General features: G+C 46.7%; 1 protein-coding gene across 1 annotated transcript in view; it reads right to left on the bottom strand.

Moving 5' to 3' along the window:
• LOC147665084 (killer cell lectin-like receptor subfamily B member 1B allele A) overlaps nucleotides 1–18,628 on the bottom strand; it is a gene marked incomplete at its 5' end in the record, with an annotated part of 55,692 nt that overhangs the window by 20,928 nt on the left and 16,136 nt on the right. Inside the window, one exon of the mRNA XM_086949771.1 lies at nucleotides 10,025–10,233. Within this exon, the coding sequence (XP_086805897.1) occupies nucleotides 10,025–10,233 (209 nt within the window). The remainder of the gene's footprint in view (nucleotides 1–10,024; nucleotides 10,234–18,628) is intronic.

The following is an 18,628-nucleotide window of genomic DNA, read 5'->3' as shown; positions in this document are numbered from 1 at the left end:
TCTGGAGCAACCAGACCAGCAGAGTTGATTGTCGGATGTCGTCACAGAAGGGCACAAGCCAGCGGCTAGTGACCAGACAACGTGCTGAGCAGCGAGCAGAAGGGCCCCACGCAGATCGTGGAGATGCTGGGAGACTGCACTTCGGTGCTGGAGCGGCTCAGGGTCGGGGCTTCTCGGACCCCAGAGCACTCACCAGAGAGTTACCTCGATGGTCGTGCTGGTTTTTAAGAGCGTGCAGGTTCTGATGATGGCCGGTCCCTCGAGGTCTCGTCGCACCCACAGATCACAGCTGAGCTGATGACGTGGGTAGAGGTCAGAGGTGCCAGGGAAGCCGGTTCTCGTCGAGCTGGGCCGTCGGATTCCTTGAGGAAGGACTTACAGCAAACCGCAGAGTTCTTAGATGGTGCCCGCTGATGCAGGGTGACTACTCCTTAGTCACAAGGGAGAAATCTTGAGAAGAGTCTTGAATGTCCTTTCGTAGAAAGTAGTTCTTGAATCAAAGATGATCTAATCTGGAAGGGTCCCCGCTCCGGCCTTTATCCTAAAGAAAGGGGTGGGTACATGACTAGGTCCTGCCCTAAGGGTGGGACCAGGAAGGGGGGTAGCTACACCCCTCTCCCCTGCCGGACTTTCCCCAGGCCAGGGCTGTTGCCCCTGGAACTGGTTCTAACCGGCAGATGCGTAGTGAGCACCGGGGTGCCACTCCGCAGTCACCTTCTCGCAAAAGCCCTACCTACCCAGAATACACAAACCCTGTCTGGGACGGTGCGAACACCGCCCTCGACAGGAAACCCTTTGTCCGAGCGCTCCTCGCTGGAAGGACTCCCAGCAGCAGGAGGTCAGACTTGTGTCTGTGGTGGCAGCATCCATTTTGTGGAGCTGAGGCTTTTGTTAACTTTAACCGGGGTTCACAGTTACGTACATGTCGTGTCCCTCTAGAAGGGTGGAATGCTAACCTCGTCGCCAGAATTGGTGAGGGGGCAGCATCCCGATTCGTATGACACCTTACTCGACATGCCTTGATAACGCGACACCGAAGTTACCGATGTGGTACGCGTTATCATGGAACAGCCATTGGGTCTTGATTCCGCAAGCTGCAACCGGGCTCGGCTCGGGCCAGAACCTAGTTCACACGAGCCCACGCACTCTGCCTTCAGGATTGTTAAGGCCTGCCATAGGAGTGACTGATAGGGACTCGGGTGTCCATTGTATGGTTAGATATAGAACTACTATACCTAAAGCGAAGGGTGATTACACGACTTCGCCCCAGCTGTCGTGCAGCCAGTTGTGTCAAATTTAGGAGGCCAGCCAGGGGTGGCATAATACATGCTGCAGCCCCTGGCGGCCCTGGGTACACCTATGCCCTGCGTTACGGGGTCTGATAAGGTGGCCCAGTACCAATTGGTAAATGCACCTAGGGCACATGTCGTAATTTAGAAAGAGAACAGCCAGGCTGTGGGTCTGATTGGCAGGCCCACAGCCAGAGAAAGTCGTAAACCAGTGAAACAAAAGCAAAAAATCTGGGTGATCATAGGATTGCAGACCCTACTCTCCTACACTCACAATTTCACACCCCTGGAGAAAGTCTAAACTGTGTCTCCATGGGTTTCAAAAACAATTTTATTGAGTCTGATTTTGCAGCCAGGAGTGGAGAGTGTTGATAGATTTGGAAATCCCTCTACCCTGCCCCCCGCCTCTGAAAGGGTCCCAGCCTAGGCTATCTTGTGTGTTGAGAGAGATCAAAATAGGTTCCCTTCCAAATCCACCCGACCAAGGAGCTGTCCGTTCACCTGTTCATCATGTATTTATCTGCTCCCAGGTATGAGAATATGCCTGGCCCCTTCCCCAGAGCCCTGGACTACCCAAAGTAGCCCCATCTCAATACCAGTAAAAGGGAGCCCCAGGGGCCAAACGGAGCACTGGTTGGAGAACATGAGCCATTTTCTAGTGTCCATCAGATCAAGTACGTCCGTAGGTCTTGGTAGTTTAGGGCTGGATCCGTTCTTCGTTCCCTGAGCTCTGCTGGGTTGCGGTTCAGCTCCTTCGGCAGCTGGAGCGAATCAAGTCTAGATTCTGCTACGGAGATTGCGTTGCAGCATCCAGGGCGAGCAGGCGGGCAGCATGCAAGTCCTCCATCACCATGCAGCACTTGTTGCCCAGTTCAGATTTAAGGCCGAATGTATATGTCCATCTCTATCTGACTCCTTTATCCCAAAGTTTCTTGGTGATCACCCTGAATTTAGCAAGGCGATGAAGAGTCACTAGTATGACACCTTGGTAGATGGTACAAAACTGGTCCTGCTTTTCTCAGGACTGCTTCTTTCTCCAAGTATTAGTGGAACTAATGAGAAAACACCCGATCTTCACCCGATACGCTCGCCTTAAACTGGCATCCGTTGAAACAGACATTTGTGGCAAACATGGATGACATAGAGAGGGATACTTTTACGGATTAAAAACAGAGCTTTACCAATACATCATCTAGGTCCCGCAGAGAGATATATCTTGAAAACATTTCCTACGCATGTCATAAGGACACTGTTGCACTCAGACGGGAGAAGAAAGAGAAATGGTTTCAGTAGAATTGCTGAACGAGTATGCCTTAGTCATGAAGACACTTGATAGGCTTGGTAGGAAATGAGTGAAGAAACGTATTGGACAAAGATGTTGTTCTTTTTAAGGTCATGTTGGGGATTGTGCATGGTTGGCCCTGTTCTAAAAAGATGGTTCAGCGTGCTGACAATTGGTGGTATCTTGTGCCATGAGGAAGAAGGTGTTGAAGTAAGAGATAGATAATGAAAACACACAGGCATCTGAAAGATGGAACACAGAGAGCAGGAGGACGTTTGGTGGCAAGGCATGGATAAAGCCATAGATTGCTTTGCGAGTGATTTTAGGAACTTGCATAATGAGTTCTAAAACCCTTGTAACTCAACCTTCTCCTGTGGATTCAGTTAACTGGACACACCTCCTTGCATTGGTCAAAGCTGGATTTACACAAAGGTGGTCGAAGGTTCCAAATGTGCCATTTTTTGACTGATTATATGTCAAAGTGGGTCGAATTCTAATTTGTTTATAGCATAAATACCACTTCAATTAATCAGTTTCTGCAAAGAGTATTAATGAGAAAGGGTTTCCCTAACAAAATTGTAAATGACAACAGTACTGGGTTCATGTCAGAGGAGATTAAGACTTCTGCACATGGTTTAAAGCATGTTAGATTATTCCTATACCATCTCAGAATAAACTGTTTAGTTGGGTGCTTTAACAGTACATTGTAAGATCAGCAACAGTTAGCACTGGCTGGCAAATTAAGCTGGAAGCCAGTTGTGTAACAAATCTTGTTGGCTTACAAGACAATTTCCAGTGGGTCAACTGAGGTATCTGTTTTTGTACTTCTGCATGGACATGTGCCTGGTTCCAAGCTTAGTAGAGAATGAATGAAGCAACACATAGTTGACTCTTCACGTTTGCCTGTGTGATCAAAGTATGATGCAGAGTACAGAGTGAGTATGTGAGGGGGACACAGGAAAATTATTTTGCAAAATCTTCAGTTGGGTAGTTCGGTCAGAGTGAAAAAAAAATAAGACTTCTAAGTTTTTGCTCCTGTTCAAGTAGTATGATTGATGCATTGTGTAGTGCATTTATAGGATGGTAGAATCTGGAATAAAGACAAAACTGCACTCCTACATTGAGGGAAAGTGGATTTTGTACACACTCATTTTGTCATGGCGCTCCCGCAAGGAAATGGGTGCAAGTCACATAAAACACATACACAAAGTGAAAGATGGGTTCCTGTGCGGTACAAAGATTAGGTTGTGGGTCAGCAGCGTCACATTCATTACTGTCTACTTTTGTTTGTCTACATTATTTAGTAGCATTTCTTTGCTTGATTTCTTGGTGAAATATATTTGAGCATTTTGTCTCGGCTATGTTGGTTTGAGACTTTTTATTTAGTTTTTTTAAGGAGGAAGACCTATTGGGATACAGCCAGTTGGAGGAGAATGTGAAAGTCTGTTTTCCCTGGATTACAAGTGTCAGCTAGAGAGAGCTGCACTGATAGTCACTCGTGGAGTCACCTGGAATAAACTCAGCACTTACCTCCAACTATGCAGTGTTGAATCTTCCTTTTAATTGGTTTTAGAACAATATATAGAGGTTGTTGAGAAGATTACAAGCTATATTTAAAATGTAAAACCAGAAGATTATATATGTTTCATAAAACGGTGGGAGTTATCTGTCTGAGACACTGAAAAAGTCAATGATTTTTTAAATTTTAAACCCATTACCAGCTTTGCATTATACAAGTTTGATAATGGATATTCACTTACATTTGTATAAGAATCCTGTTGGTATAATGTGTCTTTTATCCTTCTGAGGAAGTAAATATGAAATGTGTAGAGTGACTTTACTTTGCTATGAAATGATAATTGCACAAACAACAATTGATGGGCAGAATGTTGAACAATGTCATACATTTACCCCAGTACAGAGATCTGGGCCTAAATCCATTGGTTGTATTGCTCACCATGCCATTCCAGTTTGAACCCAGCCGTATGCAAATCAGTTTTGACCCTGTGCCCCATGGGAACAGTCCAGCCCAAACTGCCAAGCCAGGTCCTCCCTGGACTGGAAAAAAGCATCCAAGGACCGGTTTCGAGGTTTCACCCCTCATCAGCCAGGAAAGCTGGACTCCAGCGGCATGGAAAGCACGGGACCCACGTCTGAGCATACCCGTCCCACTCGTGTGACAAATGCAAAAACAACATTGTTTCTATTATTTCTTTTGCATAGGTTACCCTAAGTGGGAAGGGTATGCCCAGACATGGGTCCTGTGCTCACTACACCACTAGATTCAAGCTAGTTTCCGGTCCAGACAGTTCGGGCTGGACTGTTCCCATAAGGAACAGAGTCAAGACTGATTTGCATATGGCTGGGTCCAAACTGGGGTGGTATAGTAAGCAAAAGAAGGATGGATGAGGGCCTGCATGTGCCGGTCACATTAACCATTTTACACTTTCGTTCCTTAGAACCTCATGGATTCCAGGGTGAGCATTTGTGTTCCCTTTACATTTTTGATTCCAGGGGGTTATTTTACTCCCCAAGACGGTTACGCAATACTCTTTATTTGCAGAGTTTTATATAGTGCTGGCTAGATCCGGAGGCATCAGAGCGCTTTACATGAGGATCAGCGAGTTACAAGTTACAAAAAAAAAGAATGACATCAGTTACAGGAGCAAAGTATAACATGGGAGAAAAAAACAGTGATTAAACAATAACATGAGTTATTAGCGCCTAGCATAGACAAGCCCATTTAGGGGCCTCTGTTAAATACACATAGCACCCTCTGGCGTGCTATATCCCATGTCACTTACAGCTTCCTCTTTCTACCCTTAGTTTCTATAACTGCATCCTGGCCACATGGATGAAGCATGCAGCCACACCTGCCTGTGCACAGAGGACCCAAGAAAGGCAGAAGGAACTTGTCACTGACAGTATGTCAGTTGTGAATCTGTCAACCTGTGCCTGGATTCCTTGTCGGTTGAAATGTACATTAGATTAAGGCCAGGAACACGCACTGCTTGTAAAGAACACGGTTACCCACAGTTTGTCCTGGACAGAACGCAAAACTGAGAAACAGCATATGTCAATCAGTCTCTAAACAGAGACAGCAAACAGGTTTGTAGAAATTTACTAAAAAGTAAGGTATTCTGTATGACGTGTATAGCAACTGGAATAAAGTATCAGATAAGAAATAAAGTTCAGCCCCAGTAAGTGTGCAACAGTATTTGAGTAGCTTGTAAACAGGCAAGAGATGGGGAATAGAATCTAGAAAGGAGTACTTTTACAGAACCTGCTCAGCACAAAAGCAGGACCACCAGGCTAGAAAGTACAGGAAAAGTTGCAGGGTTGCTTCAAGACCATGTGTTTTCCCACCAACAGTCAGAGAGGCTTCAATGCAAATTACCAGATGGAGAGATAGAGACTTAAAGGAAGAAGATTGAATGATATGAAGCCTTCCAAAGATAATTTTATAGCAGGACCAAATCTAATAATTTCTAGATAAGAATTGGTGGTTAATCAGAAAACAAAAATTGAAATAAGTTTAGAACTGTAGAAAACAGGTTGAAGCCCCTTAGTTGATTTAGGCAACATTAACATGGAAAGAGTAAAAAATAGGCCAACGTGCGAACTCTGACTACAGGCACTGGTTGGTCACCAAAGGATGTAGACCAGAAAGACAAGTACCAGATTCAAGACTGGCCAATCAGAGCTAACACCTCAGTTTTACCACAGTTCATTTAAAAGTGCTTCCTGTTGGGGATCAACAGTATTAAGACATAGAACTGAGTGGTGGAGTCGACCAGCTTACCACCATAGCAGGTTATGATCTGTACACGTTTAGCATCGTCCACGCCATGCTCTCCAAAACCCAGTCTGAGCAGTATACAGGTGCAGACAGTCTTTGATATGGCTAGAACTGAATAACTCAATATTTTTCCCCCCACTAAATTCAAAAACAAACAATAGATGACAATTAAGACAAGAAGCACAGCAGGAGTTTTTTAAGACTACTAGAAGAGTAACTTTGAAACTTGCTAATACAGAACTAAGTAGCGGAGAAACATCCGAGACAAGGGAATGGATTCAACAGCTACTTTTAGCTGGAAGATATGGCAATTGTCAACTCGGATACAAGTGTCATCTGTCTACCTCAGGGCTCTCTCGGGTAGCCACATAGTCTTGCAAAGAAGAATACTTCTCTTGTGGACAAGTAATGGCTGCCGAGCAAAGAATGAAGAGTTTGAAGCTGTACCTGATTACCAGCTGCAGCCGGTAGTGGGAGTACCTGCCGGGCAGTGCGGGAGGGGGAGGGGCAGGGTGTGGGGTAGTACTGTTTGAATTATGGAGCTTAACAGGTAAGTAAACATATAAATAAATAAAACGAATTTCGTTGCGCGCACTGCATCGCATTTGGTAATATGTAGAATGTAGACTTTGAAGCTGTACCTGATTACAATAACTATATCAAGGAAGATTGAGGGTTGCTTGCATGGGTCAAGCTAAGAATATAGCTTTGAAGGCCCTAAAAAGACAGGTTTAAGTTATGCCACTTGGAGTCTTGAACTTCATTTGTAAAGGGCTTTGGGAGATGGAAATGAATATGTTGGAGATCACTATTCTAGTTCCTATGCTAACTGCGTTGTACAGCTTTCTTAAAGCTTTCAGTGACCTCCTGCAAGTTCCAGGGGGCAGTTCTCTGAATGACCTTTGAAATAAGAAAATTGGAAGGGGACAAGAAATGAAAAGCTGACTGAGCTCAATCTCAGAACAGCTGTGAGCATATTGCCAGGTCACATCCTGGTGTACAGTTAGACACCCACAGCAACAGGCTGAAGAAAGCCTTGAGAGAGGATAGAGCTGACCGTGTCAAAAATGGCGGCAATGTGGATGAGTGAAGGGTTGATCTCCGACGACTGGGAGGAATCTTGGAATGGAGGTGCTTAAAGTGAGGGTGCGGGCAGTTGGTTAATAAATTCGTCTTTGAAGTTATTCTGAGTGGACTACGAGTGAACGCAAAACGTAAGTCGTGTTTGTGTTATGAGACCCACACAGTGATCATGCAGCTCCTTTTTAATGTACACGTACCTGAAATCGGTGACTAGAGGGGAGCCATCGGCTCCAATGGAACACAGCAATGGAAAAGGCCAGCCTGGAGCCTTCATCTGCCTATCTAACATTGTGTCACACTTCCTGTTCATGGAGTCAGCAGACGTGGCTTGTTCACAGAGGATTGATGCTGGCAATGGCAGACACAAGCCGCATTGATGATGGCGATGGATACCATCTATGTCTGGACAGGGTCGGTTAAAGAGGAAAGAGCAATGAGCAGAGAAATCTCATTAGGGTTCAATGCCTAGAATCCTGCTTTTGGAAAATGCAAAGACTTGGGCATCTGGTCCATTGCCACTATAATCCCATCCTCCTTCAAGAGTTCAGGAAGTTCTGAGCATCACTGGGAAGGAAAGTGAGGAGACTGAAAAACCTTCATCTACACTAGCTTGACTCACTTGAGGCCTAAGGAGACAATGAGGCATAGGGAGGAGAGAAACCATCTGTGCCCACCTAGTACTTTCAGAAAATGAGCTGTACCTGATCTGTGGTTATAGATGGGTCATCACGGTCTTTGTAAGGAACCAGAAATAAAAGAGAAGGAGAAAGGGCAGCAGAAGTTAATAAATGACAGAGAAATTAACTAAATGAGCTGAGGGAAAATCAAGAGAGGACCTCAAACAATGTGCTCAGAACCAAAGCAACTGTGTAGGGAGAGTAATGACTCCAAAGTCGTGGATGCCATCTAGCTATTTCAAGACCACCAGAACCAAGACTTCCATGATGAGGACATTCAGTAAGCAAGGAGGTGTGTCCTAGGTCTTTGGACATGAAGGAAAAGCCTAAACGTGTACGACACAACTTAGCCTGACATGATTTAGTTGGACGTCAAAACGGGTGGAAAGAGCCCTTGTCTGAATGGCCAGTGATCTGCAATGATCACTTAAAGAAGAGCACCAAAGGGAGACAATATCTGAGAAAGAGAGAGACAGAGACAGAGACAGAGAGAGAGACAGAGAGAGAGAGAGAGACAGAGAGAGAGAGAGAGAGAGAGAGAGAGAGAGACAGAGAGAAAACAAAAGAAGTACAAAGACAATTCTTACTCATGCAGTGCTCACTTTCTTATGACAAATTAAGTGTCAGGGCTCTTGTTAAAAGACCGCTTCGGCTTGCACCACACATTGCTCCAGCCAAGCTGCCAATGATAGAAACAACAGAACCACTAACCATCAAACTCCTACAAGTGTGATCATTTGAAAAGACTAGTCTAGGCCCCCAAAGCTATAAGAATAGCCTTGGATTAAGGTAGCTCATTGTAAATGCATATTGAATTATAAATTAATTGTTGTGGTCTTCTCTAAATTATCCAGACAGCGTCATCTAGTGCTAATCTGTCATGAGAGCCAGTGTTGACAATTAAGTGCCAGTGCTGAGCACCAGTAACATGTCAGCTCAAATTAAGCACGGTACTCGTGCTAGGTCTCCCAATCGAAGACTCTAATAGAGAGCTAACAAGGAAGGTTGAAAGTGCATTTCTCGGAAGAACCACTGGTAGCAACTCTGATTACCTCTTTAAATTAACCTTACTCAACTATTCCTTCCTTCACAAGTTATGAATGAGAAAGAAGCCAAAACACCTCTCATGCCAAGACAGACCCTGGTAAACAAGCAGATCCTCTGAGGACCGAGGAATGTAGACTCATTGAGAGAGATGGTCCCACTCCAGGAGGCAGGCACCATGCTGGTCTGCAATATAGTAAGGGCATCACAAGATTCACACTCCCACAACCATTTCTTATATCACATAGGAAAAATTAGGAATTATAAATAATCCCCGGGAATCTCAGACTGAATATTCAAGAAGAAAAAGTCAAAGTTGGAATGAGCAAGAGCCATATAATTAAATCAATATTCCTACAGAGGTGAGAAGCAGGGGAGGGGTGGGTGTTAGAAAGTGTCATGCTGTCCCAAGGCCTTACCACACCGGCAGTGTCATGCAGTACCCGCACTTTAAAATTTTAAATACCAAATCATGACCCTGGAAAAACATCTCTGTATCCATTATGGCAGTCCCAACCCCGCTCCAATGCAGGATAGAGATGAAGACACACCTATTTAAAGAAGAACACATCTGGTTGATGTCACACCCCGCTTCCTATCGCAGAGCCCAGCTTCACCCGTAATCACTCAGTAACCTCAGTAATAGACTTGCTTTGACCTTGTACAGTGCTCTGCTGTCATTTGACGAGCTGCTCTACATACACAAGATGTCCTCAACAACATGTAGGAAATCTCCAACATGGAGAAGTGAGTGTTCATACCAATCAGGGAGGGGAGATGAGAAAATGTAGAAGTTATTCACAGGCAAAAGAATGTAAGGAGACGGATGCTGGATTTCCTTACAACTTACCTTTTCTTCATCGTTTTTAATCACAGCCAGAGTGGAATTCAGAGACAGGCACTTATTGCAGGCAAAATGCCAGCTTCCTTTATCGTTCGAGACGAAGAAGCATTTGTCCATGTGTAAGTGCCATCCATCGTCACACTGGTAGTGTACACTGCGGTACTTTGCATCTGCAGCAGTACAGGCAACATCATTGGTTTCTGGTTCCTTTACACCTATTAAAACGAAAAGTGAGGTATTAGTTAACATGCAAATAAAGCTATTGTGATAACATTGATCCCTACAATGAATCTAAATGGTAGGTGTGATGACAACCGAACATAAGGGTGCTCTCGTGACAGACTTAAAAGCCCAGGAATTAGGGTCAAAAACCAATTCAGGTAATAAATCTAACTGCCCTGAATCTACACATGGGACAGTAGGCTTTGTGGTTGATTTACACTGGCTTAAAATGGATTCTGGCCTTTGGTAAGCCAGTGGAGAGATTTCAGGATGGCGATGATATGGTCGCATATTTTCCTGCTTTGACTGGTTGGGCAGCCACATGTTGGATGAGAGGCTGGTGATGTTTTGGGAATATAATCTCACTCAAAGGGTCGCAAAATTGGAGAAATAATTACCAACCACGGTACCACTCCATACTATACAACTCACAACAAGTAACGGATGGTCTATGAAAATATTTGATTATCAGAGTATTGACAATTACTATTGTAAAGACGAGAACCCTCACTCACCCAAAGATGACATGCTTCATCATTGGGTTCCCTCTTACACACAGCGACCACAAGGTACACAGTCTGGGCTACAACTCTCCCACAGGAGAGGAGCGAGAGGTGTTCTAATCATCCAATGGTCATGAGAGTGACAAAACTAGACAAGTGAATTAAAACTATCTCTAAAGAAGACAAAAACTTTAATAGGCGTCCTCAAAGGATAGACATAAAAACAGTGTGAAGATAGAGGTATAGATGTTCCCTATTTAGATTAGGTCATCATGTTTCTGCTTTGATGACCAAAGGTTCATGCCATTCTTCAGGACCAGATCACGTCACTCTGCTATTATTAGTGGAAAATAATAAATATAAAAATTACCATACATAGTTTGATGGAAAAGACCATACAGACAGCTGCAGTCTGCTCCGTATTTAATTCTAGACACCTCGTCCGCCTCCACCTTCAAACGGCTGGGATGCGGGAAAGTCAATTCTTGAGATCCACGTGAAACCGACCGTTACATGCCTCATGCTCGATGTTCTAGGACATGGCCCCAGCAACATTGGCATGGATAATTCACTTCAAATTACGACATGACAACATAAAGCACAGCTGAACCTACCCCTTTGGTCTGGCTTTCATCTACCAGAACAAAGCACACCACTTTACTAATCTTCTGATAACAGCTTCCATGCTCGAGGGGAGAATCTCAGACCAAACTCTAATGACATGGAGTTACCATACATGAGCTCTGGGACTGGTAAAGATCATGGACAATGGCTTCCACAGGATATTCCCGGCGACAGGGGAGGGGAGGGTCACCGAGCTCCCCCTGGGTCCTAACAGGATGATTGAAGCAATTACCTACTCTTTTGTGCTTGTATGATACTAAGGCTTTCTGTTATTAATTCACAGTATGGTAGGCCCCCACTGGGGAACATGTTCATTATCGCCTGATATTGTACCTGCTACACTAGGAATATGTTTAACACTTACTACACCTTGAGCATATGCCAACTAATCTAGGTTTCAGACATATCCATAGTTTACCTTGTTCATAAGCATAACAGTAATGCAAATGGATGTGGATCAGGACTTAAACGAGTGAATCGCCTAAATGCATGAGTTTGTCATTCAAATTTTGGGAAATGAGGTTCGCCTTGGTTTTTATTCTGTTGTCCACTTATTATTCCATGAGTGAGACCCTATCAAGGTGTTGGAAGAGGGTGGGAGGGCTGGGAGTTGGCTAATCCGGGAGACACGGCATGGCTGCAGGGGGGAGGAGGGCACCTTGGAAAGCGACTGACCACGTACCACTACAATGGTGTTGACTACACTGAAGTGGAACATCAAAAGCGTAACTCTGGCCAAAAGGCATAGATTGTGGAAATACCTGTTGAAAAAGAGACATGGCATAGTAGCGTTGCAAGTAACCCACCTCAAATGTAGCAATGAATGCAAGCTCCACCACAAAATGTACCTGCTACAGCCTATGCCCCAAATTCCATGCAGGCCGCTTTCCGCCAATTGTTCTTCACTCTTTTGGGGGGAGGAGGGAGGTTGCACAAGTGGACATTACACTCGTGAGGGACTTCAACCTCACCTGCGACCCACATCTTGAGTGCCGCTCGCAGTCGTGCTTGCTGTTGGAAGTGTGGGGAGCCTCTTACACTGCTGCTGGCATACCGGATTGGGACTCTTGCACCTTGACCCTGTGTGCTCCGTTGTGTTTTTACCGCCAGCGATCGAATGCTGAACTGTGCCTGAGCCCGTGTGCTCTTTCCTTCACTGCATCTGCCCCAAGGGAATTGATCTTGGTACCCTGCAGGAATCAGCCGGCGCACTCCAGGCCAGATCTTTACACCAGCTGAGGGAGTGACTCTGGTAGCGGGAGCGGGACTGCGAGGCAACGAAAGGTGCTAGCGCCAGGTAATCGCGCGCACCTGGGCCTCTTCCCGCCCCCTCCTCCCTGCAAGCACTTAACGACTCGCGGCCCCCGCTCCGCGGGTGCCGCTCGCAGTCGTGCTTGCTGTTGGAAGTGTGGGGAGCCTCCTACACTGCTGCTGGCATACCGGATTGGGACTCTTGCACCTTGACCCTGTGTGCTCCGTTGTGTTTTTACCGCCAGCGATCGAATGCTGAACTGTGCCTGAGCCCGTGTGCTCTTTCCTTCACTGCATCTGCCCCAAGGGAATTGATCTTGGTACCCTGCAGGAATCAGCCGGCGCACTCCAGGCCAGATCTTTACACCAGCTGAGGGAGTGACTCTGGTAGCGGGAGCGGGACTGCGAGGCAACGAAAGGTGCTAGCGCCAGGTAATCGCGCGCACCTGGGCCTCTTCCCGCCCCCTCCTCCTCCCACTTAGCCCAACTTTCGCACGCGCACGCGGGACGCGCGCTGGCGAAGACCGGGCAAAGAGCGGGCCGTTGTGTGGCCGTTAGGTGGCTGGTGAGGCTGGGCTGGGCCCCGTCCCTGAGTCTCTCAGACACATACTTTGAACTGGAATACTTAATGTATGCTCCCTCACTGTGCTGTTTCACGTGGCTGAGCTGATTGTCAGTGACTGTTAAGTCCCTTTAACTTGTTGACTGGGTAACTATTACGACGGTTGCTTCTGGTTACTTCCCATAGTTGTTTATTTTCTGTTACAATGGACATGGTCTCACCTGGGAAAGCGGGGGCTAATCCTAATAAGGGCACATTGGACAATTACTTTAAGAAATCCATCTCTGAGATTGAAAGAGAAGAAGCTCTGGAAGAGAAAAGGATGGAGCGTCGTCGCTCCATCGAGGGTCATAAGGCTAGATCCACCCTGGGTACATCCCTGCCCATTCGATCACCTAGTATAGAACTGATCACTGAGGACCCCTTTTCATCCCAGGGTGTCCCTGAACTCTTAAGAGATATTTCGTCTGCACCACCTTCTCTTGTGGATCACTTCAGTCCATCTCCTCCTGCCCCCCCACCACTTGGTAATTCTGATGTAGCCCTGAATCCCCCGCCAGCTTCCATCCAAATTGGAAAAACAATCCCCAAAAATCAGCAGAGGAAGGTTGTGGCTCAGATAAATCATGGTCCTCCGCCCAAAAAGAGAATGAGGAAGGGGGGCTCCATACATAAAGGCAAAATTAGTCATACTGAATTTGGTACGGGCAAGGGGGGGGGACAGCTACAGCTTCTGCTTCTGCTTCTAAATCAACTGAAGGCACAAGACTCAATACTCCACCAGTGACCATACAAGACACTTCATCTCCCTTAGTAGTCACTACCCCTCCAAATTCAAACTCTGAGGAGATCCTCCCGCTTGCCCCCACCTTGGAGTTTCTTGGGCAAATGCTCAGGACGCTCACTTCCCCAATCATGGACAGATTACGGGCCATTGAAGAACGGTTAGGGAATCTGGAGCAGACCATTCACAATAAACTTGACATCCAGATGGCTGTTCCCGTATCCACTACAGTGACAGCTTTAGCCAGCTCATCAAATAGTTTAAAACCCTCTGTACCCAAGAAGCCCCTCCCAACCTCCTCTAACCCAGCTAAGGCGGCTCATATAACCTCTACCATTGCCACAACGGCCTCTCTCCCCGTGGCCAATCACCCTACCAAAAAAGTGGCCAACAATCCCTTGGGATGCGGTCCAAGGGGAAGCAGCTAGGTAAACCCATGCGGCATTGCTGATCAGGAACATTGTTTCCAACGAGGCGATACCGCCCCCCATGAGACTATGATGTGCCATATTGCACCAACAAATGTTCACCAATGAACAAAACAACGCCTGTACCAAGTAGGAACAGCGTCAATCACTGTAAATATATTTTTTCACACTAATTTAATATTTGAATCCTAAATCTAGGTTTTTTAGGAGTGGTATTATACAGGGCTGGTCCCTGTATGGTCCTGAAGAAACGCTAGGGGTAGCGTGAAACATGTTGACCAGGTACTGAACCAACCCACATTACTGGTTGGTCCACAGTACAAACCCCACTTTTAACATACCGGTCTAGGAGCAGAATAAAACATTGAGGCCCACTAGCACGGTATTTTTAACACTCACACACACATCCACTCCACTTACTCTCACTACACATAGTCCTTCACTTCATAGTGCTCCTTCGTAGCTCGAGAGTCGCAGCACGCCCCTTTTCGTAGAGAACTGGGATGACCCCGATGATGAAGCATGTCACCGTGAGGAAACTCCGGTGAGTGAGGGGATAACAAGAAAGAAAAATTCTTTTCTTTCTGAACGGCTACACCTACACACTGCTGGTAGATAGCCCACACACAAGACAGGTCCCTGAACCCAGACACTGGCTTCATTTTTGTAACTGTACCTAGGAGGACGACCTGGTCTTGAGCAAACCTCCTTTTCCCTCTACTCGGTTACATGCACCTGACTGGTGCCATTCCCAAGGGCGGAAATAACATGATACCTAGACCAATCCAGACGGTTGAAGAGAGGGAACCCCCTAGTATAGTCCAAAAACGTAGGATCCCCCAGGTTGAACTGCCTCCGGAATCACTACCTTATGTAGTGGTGCTCACGGGTGTTCCCACCCTTGACCCTGACAAGCGAGAAGGCCCACAACAACTTAAAAATAAGACCATGTATTGGCTGTCTAAGAACAGACCACTCCCTGGGAACGTAAATGGGGACATAGTGCATGTGCGCCGACTCCCTTGGTTGGGGGGGCGGGTGAAAGACATAGATGGCGACCTGATTGTGATCAACTTCAGGGACCCGGAAGCTGTTAGGCACATTCTGAGCTGGATGCCAGGGAATCTTGGCAAATCCATCATGCCGTGTGATCTCACCTATTTTTATCCCAGAGCTCTAGTGGCCCCCCTGTCATGTCCATGGCCCTCTATGCCCTCGACAGGCCTTAATGGCCCCAATCAAAACAACCACTATCTTCCCTTGCACCCTGACCCCTTGATCCAAAAGAATGCTCATAGGTGGGGATCCGTCCCCCAGAGGGGCTATGGTTCCAACTATAGGAGTTTGGACCACTCCTCCCAACTGGGGGGGATGGACCACTTGCTTCCTTTCACACCTTTGGAAGTTAGCAACAGATTTGAAGCATTCTCTGGCTTAGACTTTTGTGATTGACTCGAGGGGTGCTCCCCTGGTCACTCTACTGCTGAGGGGGCCTCAAGTGAACATCACGGTAATTCTGCTGCTCAAGCTTTTAACCTTCCCCGGCAACTGCTTGGAGATGACTATGGCATAACCCTAACCCATCTAGTGGGAAGCAAATACAGTTTATCTCCCCCCACACGGCTCTCCAGCTTCCATGTACTCAGTGGTGGAGTTACTTCCGAGGGCCAAGGCCCTACACTCCATACTAAGTCCAGAGCCCTGAGGGTACTTTCATGGAATGTTGCAGGGATTCTCAACAAAATGCAAACTGAAGAATGGGATTCTCTGATAAATAATAACGAGATCTGCCTCTTTCAAGAGACATGGGCGAGGGAACCGGTCCACAAGACTGGTTATGCTGTATTTGAAATCCCTGCTACTTGGAATGGAAGGGGAAGGCCATCAGGTGGTCTGGCGGTGTGGATAGCATCTCACACTGGGTGTGTAGCGGAAAGTATAGCCACGCTTTCCCATGATATCCAGTGTGTTTTACTAACCTGGACAGGCGCCCCGAAGCTGGCAATAATAAATGTTTATTCCCGCCCAGTAGGACCAACGGCGGAGTCTACTACATTAGAAGACCTTGCATCTTTTTTGAGTCAGCTGCCGACAGATTATAAGGTGATCTTGGGTGGCGATCTCAATTGTCATTTTGAACCCTTAGAGGGCTTGAGGGAAGGGGCCCTCATGGCAGAAGACGATTACTGGGGTATACCATCGTGCCAATCCCCCCATCCCAGAGCCTGGTCGCCACTTGCGGTTCAAATCATGTCGCTAACTCTCAACTATGCGCTGAGAGCTTGCAATGGTCGCACACCCTCAGACTCCCCTTCAAAATGCACATTTAATAGACCAAACCAGGAGTCAAGACTGGACTACATTTTTGTTGATACCAGTCTGTGGCCAAAGGTTGAGGACTTTATTATAATCCCCCGCACTGACAGTGATCATAATGCCCTCTCACTTACCTTGCACTATCTTCCTGAGTCCACCGGACTCTCCTCTCCGGGGAAAGGAGATGAACGGGGAAACCTTGTATTAGTTTCTAACAGGCGTAGGGTGAGATGGCAGAAATTCTCCAAGTCGGAAGAAAATATTGGGAAAATTTACAGCCTTGTTCTCCCAAGATTTGAGGCTTTGGAAGAAGTAATTAGTCGCTCCAGTGCTCAGGACCTATCCAAAACCTTACCCTCCATACACGAAAACTTAGTGGGAACTCTGGGAGAGGTCCTCTATCCAGAGGTACCCAAACCCAAGCATAAAACCAGAACTTCCACTTGGTACAACTCGGACTGCAGAAAGGCTAAATCTGATCTTATTGTTGCAGTCAAAGAGGGTGCCCCCCGTAATAGGGTGTCTGCCTTGCGACAACTTTACAAGGACATTATGGCCCGTGCGAGGTCAGACTGGGACTGGGATAGATGGCATGATCTCTCAGCAGCATTAATAGCCAAGGACACTAGAAGATTTTGGTCCATAGTCTCCACTGGCTCAGGGGAACCCAAAGCTGCGGTCGAACCCAATATAGCTGCACATATATGGGAAGACCATTTTGGGAAACTTTACGCAGATGATTTAGAAAACACTGATGCCACTATTGCAACACTCCTCTCCCTCCCTGGAGATACTCTGGAGTTCACGCTAGGGGAAGTGGCCAGTGCAATAGATGGCTTAGCAATGGGCAAGGCCCCTGGCCTTGATAAACTACCTGGCGACCTCTTTAGGTCCCATCCAGATATTTGGGCACCTTATCTTCTCATCCTCTTCAACTCAATAGCATGTGGAATGGCGATCCCCTGCACTTGGCTGGGGGCAGAGATAGTGCCTATCTTCAAGAAGGGCTGTCCTCTGCTCCCATCCAACTACAGGCCGATCAGCCTGATAGATGTCCCCCAGAAGATTTATTCGCGACTTTTATTGGACCAACTCATGGATTGGATGGAGGAAAATGAAATTTTAAGTCCTCTCCAGGCTGGCTTCAGGAAAAATACGTCCACCATGGACCAAATCTTTCGCCTCGTTCTCCTTTATTGGAAAACAGTGACCATCGAGGGCGGGAGATGATACATGGTGTTCGTAGACCTGAGGTCAGCCTTTGACCTTGTACCACGGAAAAAACTTTGGGAGGTCCTGAGGGAGATGGGAGTCCCCATTAATCTACTCCAGGCAATCATAAGACTCCATCAGGGCAACTTCGCCCAGGTACGTTGTGGGCGGGGTGGTGTTTTGACTCAAAGGTTCCCTGTTTCCCGGGGGTCAGGCAGGGGTGCGTACTTGCCCCAACCCTTTTTTGCCTTTATATGAATAGTGTCATCTCGCATCTAGCCAATGTTGGAGACAACGACGCCCCGGTCTTGGCAGGCAGGAGGGTACCGGCAATTATGTTTGCGGACGATACCCTCCTGCTTTCCAAATCACCCATGGGTATTCAGAGAACTTTGGATGGCTTTGATCTCTTCTGCAGGCAGTTTTGCCTCGAGATCAACGCCGGGAAGACCAAGTATATGATCTTTAACCCCTCCTCCACAACTAGACCCAATCCGTCCCTAAACTCCACGGTCCTAGAGAGGGTAAAAACATTCCAATACCTGGGCGTAACCCTTCAAGAGAACCTTTCATGGTGTCCACAGATTGCAAGCTCGCGAATAAGGCTATCTCAACTGTCTGGGGCTATCCTGAAGATCACCAACACCTCAACATATAAACCTATAGCCCCCGCAGTTGAGATGTACAAAACCCAAGCAAAACCTGCTG

The sequence above is a fragment of the Lissotriton vulgaris genome, unplaced genomic scaffold, assembly GCF_964263255.1.
Source record: "Lissotriton vulgaris unplaced genomic scaffold, aLisVul1.2 SCAFFOLD_645, whole genome shotgun sequence".
In the NCBI taxonomy this organism is placed as follows: Eukaryota; Metazoa; Chordata; class Amphibia; order Caudata; family Salamandridae; genus Lissotriton; species Lissotriton vulgaris.
This window is presented reverse-complemented; position numbering and strand designations above follow the sequence as displayed.